This window comes from Rhamphochromis sp. 'chilingali' (genome assembly GCF_963969265.1).
Source record: "Rhamphochromis sp. 'chilingali' genome assembly, chromosome: 12".
NCBI lineage: Eukaryota > Metazoa > Chordata > Actinopteri > Cichliformes > Cichlidae > Rhamphochromis > Rhamphochromis sp. 'chilingali'.
The window spans coordinates 5966665-5980566 of NC_137939.1; the positions used below are offsets into that span (position 1 = coordinate 5966665).

The window sequence follows — 13902 nt, forward strand, 5'->3', positions numbered from 1 at the left end:
TGAGAAACAATAAAGAGAGCATCCCTGTACCTTAGCGTGGTGCAGGTCAACTCCATACATCGAGAGCTTCTTGGCATTTTCTAGAAAGTTCATCTCTGCTTCTGCTGGACTCATTCCCCTACAGTGCAAATGCCACAACCGATCCTTCACTTCTTATTATTCATATTAATTCCTCAGATCGCAAACAAGAGCATTGAGTTTACTAATGAAGTCATATTTTCTATGACCTGTAGTTATGGTGTAGTTCCATCACTCTCTCCTCAAGCTCGCGCGTCTGGTTGGGGGCAAAGTGGAAATCGCTGACGTAGTCTGGACCATGTTCCTCGGGCTCATAGTCTCCCAGTTCCGCCTGGACTGTGTAGGAGCCCAGAAGGGCGTGCGTGACAAATGAGCATGGGAGACGACCAGACAGGATGTCATCCCTCAGCTGCAGGCACAAATAGTACCTAAAAAAAACAGAGGCAGAGATGCTGGTAATACTTCTCTTCAAGATCTAAGTGTCAGCCTAACTGGAACATCTGAAGGAATCGAGTACTGTAATGAGTCTCAGCCTCAATTCTTTGATAGCAGGCTACTATAGTCCTATTAAACAATTTAGGTCAAAGGTTCAAGAGAAGTTAACAATGACCAGAACACTATTTTTTGAGTGCAGTGGTTGATATAGTTGATGGTTGATTTGACAAGCAAGCTTAACAGAAGCAGTCAGACCTACCTGGTAATGTCTTCAATGAGCACAGATGGGTCTGGAGGGTAGAACTTGACAGCAAACCCGAAATTCCAGGGACCAACTGTGGACGAAGCCCCAGCAAAGGTTGTTTAGTGAAGGATTTCTGTGCCTCTGCTGTTTTTTGCGCGGACTTGTTCGACTGTGTGTGCGTGTGCATGTGTGTGCATATGTGTGCATGTGTGTACAGTATGCGTGCATCTGCTGCACTTACTCCGGATTTGCTTCTTAATCTCTTTAGAGGGATCCAGCCAATTCTGATAAAGAAAGAAAGAGACAATCCCCTTTGAGAAATTCCATCTCCATATTCATGTTTAAGAGCCCTTTAAAGAACTGGACCTCGCTGATTGCTCTCCCTTTTATAACTCTGTTCCCTTGTTGGATTCAACTGTATTCATGAAACTCGATGAAGGCTTCTATAAACACAGAAAGCATTAATATTAAGGCTGATAAATGCCAGTTGAATTCAGTTCTGTCTGCTTAATGCCACTAGAGCTTTCATGGTGGACTGCAGACCCTCTGCACTATTTTTCAAAGGCCATACTATCTAATCACATTCTAAAATATTAAAGGCCATGTGTGCCACTTTCAGGCTGTAAGTGGCTAAGCAAAGTTAAAAGGGCAGCCAGAGGTTCACTGCTTTATAACACCTGGAAAAACCATTGAAGCAGGAGTTAAATGGACTAAAGGACTGGCTGACATTTCTTCTGAAGTCAGTGACAAAAACCCAAATAAAACAGTAAATACTCCATAAAAAGCAACCACAAAAAAAACACTTGAAAACTATCCACAAAAAAGCCCAAATTAAACCCCCAAATTAACGGTCACTGTGGTAATGAAAATGTAATTAAATGACATTAAAGCTCAGTATAATAGCTTGACAATAGCAGAAGACTGTGGAGAAACCAGAAATGGGGGGGTTTCTATTTAAAGTTAGTCTTTCTATCAAAAATCACCAGCTCAAACTTTAGGAAATAAAGTGTGTAATAAACACCCAGTGTACACGTGCATGTGTGTGTGTATGAAGTCTGCATTTCATTTAACTGCAGCTGCATCTGGCAATCATTACAGAGTTTCAGTTACACATGTAAAACTGTAAAAGTGAATAAATAAACGCACAAGTAAGATGTCCTGCTGTGCCCATCTATGCATATCTGTGTGGGTGGGTGTGTGTTTGTGTGTCTGACCTTGGTGTTGTCTGTGTCCTGGAAAGTCAAGCCAAAGTAGTCCCTCTCCAGCAGGTTCAGATGGCCACACACCATGTCCAACAGAGTCTGGCCCTTGGCAAATTTCTGTTGCGCGCGCACACACACACACACACACACACACACACACACACACACACACACACACACACACACACGAGAACACATAGTAAGTGGGACAGCATAAAGGTGCAGGCCCAAGTTGTATGAGCAGCAAATACTGCAAAAGACAAAAGGAAGAGGATAAATGGTAAATGGCCTGTATTTGTATAGCGCCTTACTAGCCCCTAAAGACCCCAAAGCGCTTTACACAACCAGTCATGCACCCATTCACACACACATTTACACGTGTGTGTGTGTAAAAACAAACAAACAAACACACAAAAGTGTAAAAACACTGTTTTTTTTAAAGATGTGGAAGACTAAGGTGGCATCTGCTGGTTAGAGTTTGAAGAGACAGCTGAACTGGAGGACAAAATTAGATATATGTTTTGCGAGTGTGTTGTGAGTTGCCCAATGTGAGCAATTTGGGGAGCAGACATGTCAGCCATCTCTTGAATATAACAGAACTTGTGGTGCTTAAGGAGCCAAAAAAGTCACAAAAACTAAGTATCAGTATTTCTTTCCAGAAATCATGACCTGGTTACTCTGCAGCCAAAAGCTCCAAAACTGGTGCACCCACACGCAAACAATATAGACAGATAAATGGCACTACAGGCCAGAGTAAAACACATAAATGTTACTTTGGATCCCATATCATTTGCACATGTTACTGATATGATTGCATCAGGAATCCTTTACTGCACAGCCCAACTTGTTCTCCAATCAATATCTAAACTACGATTCAGAAAGTGTAAGCAAAATGTACAATCTGTAAAACTGTAATGAGACATTTGTGATTCTAAAAAAGATAAGCACTTGAGAATCTGTTAAAAGTAGATATCATTTAATGCAACATCTTTGTCCTTGTTTCATTACACTAAGGAGTCACTTTGGTCAGCCTTGTGTGTTTTTAAAGTGCTATATAAATAAACGATGATGATGATAATGATAAGGAGTCTGAATTATCAGTGACATAAAATCCACCCCAACTGTGGTCTGAGAGACGCTCCCTGCCTGTCCTCCCCTCTGCTGAGTGGGAGGAGCTCCTGTATAGTCTTTATGCCTTTATAAGGGAAGGAAGAGCGTTTCACATCAGTGGCGTTACACCAGACCACACCTATTTTCTATCCAGCCCTTCGGGGCTGAAATCAGGGCCTCTGCGGGTTGCACAGACGGCCTTGGCAAAAACGCCTTTTTCACACACATGCACGGACATGTGCACACATACACACACTAACGAATGCACAAACACACACCAGCTTCATCTCCTAGGGAAACCTGGCTCCTAAAGCAACCAAGCAGCTGTTACCATGGAAACAGAAGTAATAGCGCGGGTGCCCTCACACGTTCTCTATCTCTGGTTACTACAAGGCCACCACGAACCTTAGCTCGGCTCTTGTGAAAAAAACTGGCAGTGCCATCAGGCCAACTTTTAAAAAAATTAAGAAGGGGAATGAATTAACCATTGGAAGCTAATCTGCCTCTCTGCCAGTCAAATAAATAATAATTTAGATCTTGCTGCACTGAGGCTGCCATGGCTGAAGCAGAAAGAATAATGCTGATTGTAGCACCAAGGATTGACGTACACACGATGTAGTTTATTCTGGTCTTGGCAACCCGTAAGAACTGCTCACGGACAAACAATAAACAAAACATCACATTAAAATGTGCTCTTTTACTTAGTGCCAATCAATCAAAAGTCCTTAATTACAGAAAATAAAACATTTAAAACACACAAACCTAGGAGGTGCTAAATAGTCCTTTATGGCCTTATTGCCTTATCCTCCATTTTCTTTCTCAATTATTTCTACTCTTTGAACGATATTTTCTCCATGTGTGGAGCTAACTGTGAACTGCAGCATGCAGACACCATGTGCGCTAGCAAAAGAAAAAGTGTCTAGGAGGAGACCCAAACAGCAAAACTGTACCCTACACAGTTCACCACCAGAGGGTGCAAAAGAACAAAATCCAGACATACAGCTTAACAAACATCAAATGCAAAAGACCGTCACACTCCCACCAATCACTTGTGATTTTAAAGAATAAAGTATTGCCTATGAACTAACGAACGGCTTTTGAATGAACTATCATGAATTATCCTTTAAGCAGAGTGCGGTGGAGAATCTTCTTCCGCTTCCATCAGAATGACTGTTTTCTGAATGGGTCTTTCCAGGTGCACAGGTTTGGAGGTACGTTTTCCTGCTCTATCCAGGGTTGGATCACTCAGCAGCAATTTCACCTTCCTCACTTTTCCATCCTTTCCAGGATACACTTCATTGATCCTTGCCAACTTCTACTGGTTGCGTGGAGTTATCTCATCCTTCAGGAGGACACCATCATTGATCTTAGCATTTCTGTGCTCTTTGGTCCACTTCTGTCTGCCTTGAAGATTTAACAAATACTCCTTTTTCCACCTTGTCCAGAAAGTGTTGGCAAGTAATTGAACACGACACCATCTCTTATGGAGATAAAGATCTTCTTTCACAAACCTTCCTGGAGGTGGAGAGATGATTGTGGACTTTATGGTTAGTATGTGATTCGGCGTTAAAGGTTCTGGGTTTGATGGATCACATAGTTGGTCAGTAGTCAATGGTCTGCTATTAATCACTGCCATGACTTCATACAGGAATGTCCTCAAAGAGGAGCTGTCGAGTTGTTTGGCTGATTGTTCCAGAATGGACATGAGAACACTTCTTATGGGGCGAATTTGTCTTTCCCAGACACCACCCATGTGACTAGATGCTGGGGTGTTCATGAGAAACTCGCAGTCCAGTTTCCCTAGCTTGGCTTGATCTATTTCCTTAAATGCTCCAATAAACTCATTTCTAGTGCCGACAAAATTCGTGCCTGGATCGCATCTTATCTGGTGAACTGTACCTCTGATGGCTATGAATGCACGTAAGGAGTTGATGAGGGAATCTGTAGAGAGATCGTCAAGCATTTCAAGATGCACTGCTCTGGAGCACATGCAAGTGATTAGCAAACCATAACGCTTTATCTCCTTGCGGCCTTCTTTGACATAAAAAGGACCAAAGCAGTCCATCCCACAGTAGGTGAATGGTGGTGTGGTCTCCATCCGATCCTCTGGGAGGTCTGCCATCTTCTGCTGCTCTGTGCGCCTTCTGAACCTTCTGCATTTTACACATTTATAGATGTAAGATGACACAATCTTGCTGCATCCAAGAATCCAGAATCTTTTAGCTCAAAGTTCATTCATGGTGATCCCTCGTCCTTGATGGTATGTCTTCTTGTGATAATGTTTGACCAGTAATGCCGACACGTGACTGCCTCTTGGCAGGATCGCAGGATGCTTGACATTGGGGTGCAAAGCTGCATGTGTTAAGCGTCCGCCTACCCGAAGAATGCCTTGGTCATCAAGAAATTGACATAACTTGTTTAACTTGTTAACCTTGTCTTTCATCTGCATCACATCATGGTGTTGCAAGGTTTTTATTTGCTGAGCAAAGGCTGTTTCTTGAACCATCTCTATGATTGTTAACTCTGCTTCCTTTCTCTCTTGTAGGCTACTGATGTCGTGTGATCTATTCTTGTGATCCTTTGCTCCTTTCACATACCGCTTGAGTCTAGCAATTGCCTTAATCATTCTCAACCAGTTGGAAAACTTGTGTAGGCGATCTAACAAGGACCTTTGTTCCTCCACTTGTATCTTGTGGACTTGAACCTTCTTAACCTCCAGGTCACTGGTTGATAACTCTCCCACCTTAATTTCACGGTTTGCAACAAACACATGAAATCTTCTGGCTTCATTGCTGAGGTATCCGAGTACCACCTTCGAGTCAGTCCAATACCTTTCTTCTGAAATTTCCATTTCCAATTCCTTTTTCAGCATGTCACCAGTGCGCACAGCAACAACGGCCGCCGACAACTCAAGCCGAGGTATAGTTGTGACTTTGGTTGGTGGAACTCTTGAGCTTCCCATCACCAATGAGCAGTGGACTTCACCAGTTGTGCTTACTGCTCTGAGGTAAGTGCACATTCCATATCCAGATGCATTTGCATCAGAAAAATGATGAAGTTTGTAGTGCTGTGCCTTGAAGTTCGAAGGAATGTAGCATCTGTGAACCTTTATGTCTGCAAGGTTTCCCAGGTCACGCAACCAAGACTCCCACTGAGGTCGAAGTCTGTCAGGTAAGTTATCATCTAAGCTGAGTTTATCTCGACACATTTGTTGCAAGATCTGCTTTCCCAGCAGAATGAAAGGTGACACAAACCCAAGTGGATCGAACACAGAGGCGACTGTGGCCAATACTCCTCTTCTGGTGAGTGGTTTTTCCTTAACAACTACTCTGAACTGAAATTGATCTGATGCCACACACCATTGTACACCAAGTGCTCTTTCCATATGTACTTCACAGAGTGCCACATCTAGATCTTTGGGAGCTGCAGCGCATTCTTCCTTCGGAAGCGAAGCTAGAACTTGGGTGCTGTTTGAGATGAACTTGTGCAACCAAAGTTTGCCCATGCTGCAGAGTTTGCGTGCTTCATTAACCAGCTGTATTGCCTGATCTTCAGTGTCAACACTTGCTAGTCCGTCATCAACATAGAAGTTGGTTTTGATGAGCTTGATGGTTTCTTCATCAAAACTTCCTTCCCCTTCAGCTGCAAGATGCTTGAGGCCATAGTTGGCGCAACCTGGAGAAGATGCTGCTCCAAATAGGTGTACCTTCATCCTGTAGACAGTGAATGGAGTTTCAAGGTCACCGTTCTCCCACCACAAGAACCGTAGGTAATCTTGGTCGCAAGCATGCACATGAAATTGGTGGAACATGCGTTCGATGTCACACATGAAAGCCACTGGGCCGCTTCGGAAGCGACACAAGACTCCGAGCAAGGTGTTTGTTAGCTCTGGACCAGTCAGGAGATGGTCATTTAGTGAAGTGCCTTGGAACCTGGCAGAGGCATCAAAGACAACACGAATCATTCCGGGTTTTTGTGGATGATACACACCATGGTGTGGGATGTACCAAACTGGTGTCTTGTCAATATCTTGCTCTGGGACTTTTTCAGGATCTCCATGGGCTAGGATCTCATCCATGAATTTCTTATAGTCCATGTAGTACTGCTTGTTACTCTTGAGCCTTTTTTCTAAACATTTGAGGCGATGAATAGCACATGCCTTGTTGTTCGGCAGGTTCAGCCTTTAACTCTTGAATGGGAGTGGCATTTCAAAATGACCATCCTCCTTGAGCCTAATGCCGGTCTTCATCTTTGTTAGAAATTTGAGATCTTCTTGAGAGACCTTTGTGTCTTCTGGTGCTTTCTCAACAAAATCAGACTCCAACATCTTTAGGACCTCTGTGGGAGAGATCATTTCCTTTATTTAAGTTCTGTAGACATAGTGAACCTTGTTAGTGAGGTTTGAAGAAGGCTGAATGTCAGGCACCACTTGCTTCACAATGACTTGGTGACTTATTCCGAAGGCATCTCCATAATCGAAACATGGGTTGCCATAACCCACAATACACCATCCCAGATCAGTTCTTTGGGCGGACGGCTGGTTTTCCCTTCCAGACACAACCTCACGAGGAACAAGTGCTTGGGGGCAGTTGTACCCAATCAGCAGACCAACATCACAGCTTTGTAGTGGAGCGATCTCACTTGCAATGCATTCAAGATGAGGCCATACCTTAGCTGTTGTAGGCGATGGAATGTGATCTCGGTTTGCGGGAATAAAGTCTCTGGAATATGTTACTGGTAGGGAAATGGTCTTATTTGAGTAGAACCCTCTGACTTGTAGACCTGCGAGCTTGCGACAGGCCACAACTGTGTTTCTTGAAGACATGGTAGTGAGCTTTAGCTGAGTCGATTCACCTTTGATATGCAGAGCTTGTGCCGTTTCTTCAAGAATAAAGGTTGTATCGCTCTGTGTATCAAGGAGCGCGTACACAAGAATTTCATGCTCTGGCTCACCTTTGATTGACACCCGTACTGGAATAATGGAAGATGTGTGAGTGTCGTCGACATTCTGCGTGACTCTGTTAGAAGTTGCTTCACTTGTTGTTGGTGTGACACTGTTGTCTTGTGAGACATCCGAGTTCGTTTGTCTTGTCCTGTCACTGTTCTTGGTTTGATTTCTCCTTGTTTTCTCTTCCTTAGTGCGATTGTCATGAAGACATGTTGGATGTCTTTTATTACATGTGTCACAGGTTTCTCTGCTTTCACAATCCTTGGAGCGATGACCAGAGTTCAGACAGCCAAAACACAACTTCTTGTCTTGAGCAAACTTTAGTCTCTCAACAATGCTCACATTTATGAACCTTCTACACTTAAGTAGGCTGTGACCCGACCTTTCACAGTACATGCAACTAGCACTAACAGTCCTTTCATTTGAGTTAGTTGCTAGCACCTTTGCTCCATTGCCTCTGTTCCTTGTTGTTTTTGCCCCTTCAGTTTCACTTGGCTTCAGAGCAAAGAGAGAATTTATGGGATTACAGGCAATTATGGCTTCCCGTGAGATGAAATCTACAAATTGGCTGAAGCTTGGAAAGGTGTGAGTCTCTTCTTGCACTTCTGTAACCTTTCTGTTCCACCTTGAAGTCAGCCAATCTGGAAGTTTTGCAAGCATTTTTTGGTTTTCATTACAGTCATTGAGCACTTCAAGCCCCGTCATTTGTGACATGGCTGTCTTACAGCAGCAAAGGAAGTCAGCAAATGCTTGAAGTTCCATACTGCCTTTAGAGCTTGTCTTAGGCCATGCGTCAAGTTTGTCTCTGAAGGCCTTTGCTATGAGGAAGGGATTGCCATACCTCTCTTCGAGAACTGTATAGTATGCAGACTCTGTGCCAAGCGGGAAGTAGCCTTCTATTGCCTTCCTTGCAGGTCCACTTATACATTTCCTCAGGTAATAAGTCTTCTCTTCAACTGGTATATTTTTCCTGTCGATCAGAGTCTGAAAGGAAATTTTCCAATCATTATATCTGATAGGGTCGCCGCTGAATATTGTTGGCTCTGGTACCGGAAGACGACTTGCATTAAGAAACACTGCAAATGCTTTGACCAGATATTCTGTGCTCACTTCTCGTTGCGGTGTCACATTTTGTGGCGAGGAACACCGTTTCATATGCTGGTCATTGTTTTCAGACTTGACTTCACTTTTCTTGTCAGATCTGTGGTGAAGTAGGTTGTATATTTCTTCATCTGAACATTCACTTTGTTCATACACCCGCTGTCGAGCCTTTGCTGCATTCAGCTTTTTTACAGTCTCAAGTCGCTCTACTTCTCTGCGCTTAGCTTCAAGAGCCTTTTGTCTTTGTGCTATTTCTGTTTCTTGGCTTTGAATTTCCTTCGTATGGATTTCTTCCTTAACAAAACATCAAATGCAAAAGACCGTTACACTGATTAACAGGCAGAGGGTGCTGTCAGTGAGATTTATTTATTTATTTTTTGGGGGGGGGGGGATAGAGGGGCGGCGGCTAGTGCATATATTTGATTTCCCAACAAAATGAAATTGCGACACCTCAGGTGGTCCCCCCAAGCATGGCGATCAATTCAGATGCTCTTGATGAGATTTTGTTGTCGTTCCAATTGGATCCAATCACATCTCTGTAGCTAGTTCTGTGGCCTTTCTGTGTTAGCAGCCATTTAGCTTAATCCTAGAGATCCCCTTTGCTGATTGCTTCACCCATGCAAACAGCACGAAGAGCAACATGTTTGGGTGAATGGGTTAATGGCTGGCAAGGAGAAAGAAAATCCATTGAACTGTGGAATCAAAAAGCTGAAGGGAAATGGTAAAGATGTGGCCAGAGTTGGTATAGCTTCAGCTATCGCTACTGATTTTTACAACGCTCTGTTTGTTTTCTGTCTTAAGAAGAATAGACTTTTCCAGTAAAACACCACTACCATTTATTAGCATAAAATGACATTTAAAATTATGTGTGGTTCTAAGAAATGGCAAATAGATGCTCTATTAATGTGATTTTCAGTATTGTAGTGCAAAATTTGTGCCAACAAAGGTCATGAAATCAACTGGCAGAACAGTAAAAGAGAAGTTAATGTAACAGCCTCACAGGAAAAACATGTTACTATAGCTTTTTTATTTGTCATGTAAAACAAAGTTTTTATAACACAGTCATTTAAAGTGTATACTTAATGTTAAGCGAGCAGCATGGCAGTGCGCTGGTAGTCCATAGGTGCTGCAGAGAGCTTTTGTTGTAGCTGTGTGCTATCATTAGTGGGCAGTGGTGAAAATATGTGGACCATGCGTTCCCCATATGTGGAATAGTCTTCTAATCAGGTGAAACTTCTGTGAGCTGAAGTGAAACTGAGTGTTGAAAGTAAGGAACGTGTCTACTCCAGTCACGGTTTCACAGGGAAACATAAAATAAAATAAAATAAAAAAAACTTTTATGTATTTTCCATGCTTCCTTCTCTTGATGGTACACTTCACTGTCATTCCCTTTTATTTTCCACACAACTTTTTACCCAGTCAGCATTCTGCTTAAGCATGGTGTCATTGCCATGGGGCTACATGCTCTGTGCTAAATTTCCTTTGTAGAGCTTTACAAACAGACACCAGCTCTTAACTATATATTGTGCATTATGCAATTGATGGGCGACTGATGGGTAGAGGCTAACACAAGTGACTAAATAACTAGGTTTCACCTCAGCTAACGCCAGTCAGTGTATCCAATCAGTCCAAATTTTCTGATAAATAGCGTGGTTGCTGTGTGGCTAATAGTACTAACAGCCGATGCAAGGCATCATAGATTCTCAGGTTTTGATTAGTGTTGTATTTTACTGCTTGGGTTGTCGGCTGTTTCCACGTTATAACCACTAGCAAATCTACAGTAATAACTAAACACTTTGTGTGGGCATTAGCTAAAAGTTACAACTTAATATCATGTTAGCAAAAAAATGATTTGTGCAGTATGTGCACCATTAATCAATATTTTCCTACTATCAACTAACTACTCCCTTCCATCTGCCATGTTTTTCTGTATGACTCACTTCTCAGAGTTTTCTAATCTTGTTTTTCTTACTTGAGTGGGCATTCGCATGAATTTTCCCATTTGGATGCTCATTTTTCCAACTATTCCAGTGGAAGTGTTTTCGTGCCGCACAGCCAAGATTATAAAACTGTTTGAAAAGTGCCAAATATTATAAAAAGTAATTTTTGCACCTTAAGATCCTGGAAGGAGGGTGGAGTGAGTGCAACAAAATAATATAGATTGAAAGTATTTGAAAGTCTTTCAAGTTCAAGCAAGTGGTAAAACACTGCGGGTTACTACAAAGTCACACATGTGTGACACAGACTTCTCTTTTCTCCCCCACAAGGTATGAACAAAAACTGCTAAAGACAGGATTCAGACATTTTTTCAGCTCCATCACGAATACAGATAATCATTTCCAGTTCTCTGGTTATGCACCCTTATAGAGCACTTCAGTGAAAACATCACTCGCCAACTTTCTCTTACTGCATTCTGTGGTCCCCCCACATTATATCGCACTGAAATTGCTCTAACAATCACCAAGGAATCTATACGGCTGAACTGGGAAGCAAAGAGCACAATTAAATATTATTCATCCATTTCCTTCCACTTATCCAATTTCAGTTTGGGGGGAGGCTGGAGATTATTCCAGATGTCATAGGTCGAGTCCATCCTAAACAGGCCACTTGTGCATATCTATCTATTTTACCATCATCAGTTAACATAACATGTTTGTCTTTGGCAGGAAGGCAAAGAAACCGGAGTACTCGGAGTGAACCAATGCAGGCACAGAGAGAACACAAGCAAGATTTTTTTTTTGCTTACATACAGAAAAGTCTTTAACCAGCCTCGAACCCAGGATCTTCTCTTTGTGAGGAAACAGTGTATCTGCTGCACCATCACGCTGCCAGCAGTTATGTAACCTAATTCAGCATGTAACATTTTGTTGTAACAAACACATGTACACAATTCTTGTTTGTGAATATAACAGCTTATTTGAACAAATATCACATGTGAGAACTTTCAAACATGCAAAGTGAATTTCCACAATTCACCCTCAACCTTACTGCCAAAATATACAAAATATTATATAGTAATTATTTTTTAACTTTAATTGTTATTTTTATTAGGCCCTCAGATGGGTCAGTGATTGTCAGCAACATTAATTTTCATGCATTTTTATTTTTTGTACAGTGTCAGATTTTTTTTTTTTTTCAAAAATTGATATTTGAGGTCCTACCTCCCAAAAATGCCACCTTCTCACAATACTTTAAAAGTATTATATAGTAATATTTTTTCCCACTTTAACCTGCTGAGACTTGAATTTTTTCATGGCATGCATTTTTAATTTCTCTTTGCTATTTGGGCTGATTGGGACCTGAATGTAAGAACAAAGAATTATCTTTTTACCTGATGTAGTTTCTGAGAAGAAGATATCAGGCCTTTGCAGAGCAAAATTTAGTATTGTGGTCTAGACAACCCACAATGTGATGTCCACATATGTGGATGCCAGGTCGTAGGAGGTTAAATCACACAGTTGTTTAAGACTACTTCAGCCGGAAATATAAATAGCAACTATTAATTATAGTTTTTAGATTATACCCCTTTTAAAGAAGAGGGTCTCCAGCTGAGATACAGGAGAAGGTGCAAATGGACAGACTGTGGTCTTTGCATATAGGTTTCCCACATGGTGCTGTCAGCACTTCTCTTTCTAACCATGCAAAAGTCACACTGCCTTAACATTGCAGCACCCTGCAGATTTGAACTGATTCCTTTTTTAGCCTGTAAATACCATCCAAAGTTTCTACCTCTGAAGCCTCCTCGATGTCAGCCTCAGAGTCCTCAGAAGAGGATGAGGTGCCATCTTCACACTCATAGTGCACGATCACTTCCAGAGCCTCTGTGTGCTGTAAAGTCTACCCATCTCTAAAATGACTGTTCCTGCACTACTGCTCATACTTCTAAGCAAGGCTGCTGTGCAGCTGCATAAATTACCTGAGCAAGAACCAAAGTAAAGTCCAATTTTGTTTTGGTTCTTGCTGCTGTGATATCTTTGAAGCTCTGAAAGGTTACTCATCATTTACTGTTACTGAATTAGTTAATAATGCAGAGTGTGGTAAGAGAAAAGGTGGATGTGGGTGACATCCACCCACAGTTCACTCCAACCTGTCTAGAAGAGCAAGTGAGGGGCTGTGTCATGCTGCATGTTAGAAGAAACGATGGAGAATACACTGCAGATGAGCTTTCAGCTTTCCTAAAGGGGGCAGAGCTTGACCCTACTGTCATGAATATTTTATTTGGTTTGACCGAGTCAACCACATGAACCTCACATTCATGAGCTGATGGTTCTTTTTGGAGTTGCTCTTTTCCGAAAACTCTGAACTATAGGTGTACAGTTTATACCAGACGTTTCTGAAGTTAGAAACGTCTGGTTCACCCCCAACCGGCCACCCCTCCCTGAGACCAAAGCACTTGCTCATAGGAGGTCATATTATGTTGGGGGGTTTTGTGTTTTCTTTGTGTTATTGTATGGTCTTTACCTTATGATACAGGCAGCCTTGAGGCTACTGTTGTTGTGATTTGGCGTTATAAAAAATTGAATTGAATTGAAGTGATTTGGATGAGAGTTTAGTTTTGCTAATGTGAACAAGAACTACATTTCTACAGTGGAAGTATGGATAATTGAATGGAAGACTTTTTAAAAATATTGCAGTCATTCAGATAATGCAAAAACAAGGCAAATCTGAGCAGCATGAGCTCTTGAAATGTCAGCAGAGACTGCACCGAGTACAGGAAAGCAATCCCTGAGCAGCTTTTCAAACTCACAATCTCATGCAGTTGACCGTGAAAATTAACAGTATTTGTTGGGGTTGGAACAGCAGAGAGTATTCTGTATAGCGGAATTTTAAGTGGTTAAAATCTG

The 13902-nt window shown here is 41.9% G+C and overlaps 1 protein-coding gene across 5 annotated transcripts in view; it reads right to left on the reverse strand.

Moving 5' to 3' along the window:
* The window catches only part of LOC308407571 (band 4.1-like protein 1), a 48266-nt gene that overhangs the window by 15841 nt on the left and 18523 nt on the right, over window positions 1–13902 (reverse strand). For all 5 annotated transcript variants that reach the window (XM_080899325.1, XM_080899324.1, XM_080899323.1 and 2 more), the window contains exons 4-8: window positions 1912–2016; window positions 939–981; window positions 713–788; window positions 228–446; window positions 31–118 (exon numbers count right to left, since the gene is read on the reverse strand). In XM_080899325.1, coding sequence (XP_080755451.1) covers window positions 31–118; window positions 228–446; window positions 713–788; window positions 939–981; window positions 1912–2016 — 531 coding nt within the window. The remainder of the gene's footprint in view (window positions 1–30; window positions 119–227; window positions 447–712; window positions 789–938; window positions 982–1911; window positions 2017–13902) is intronic.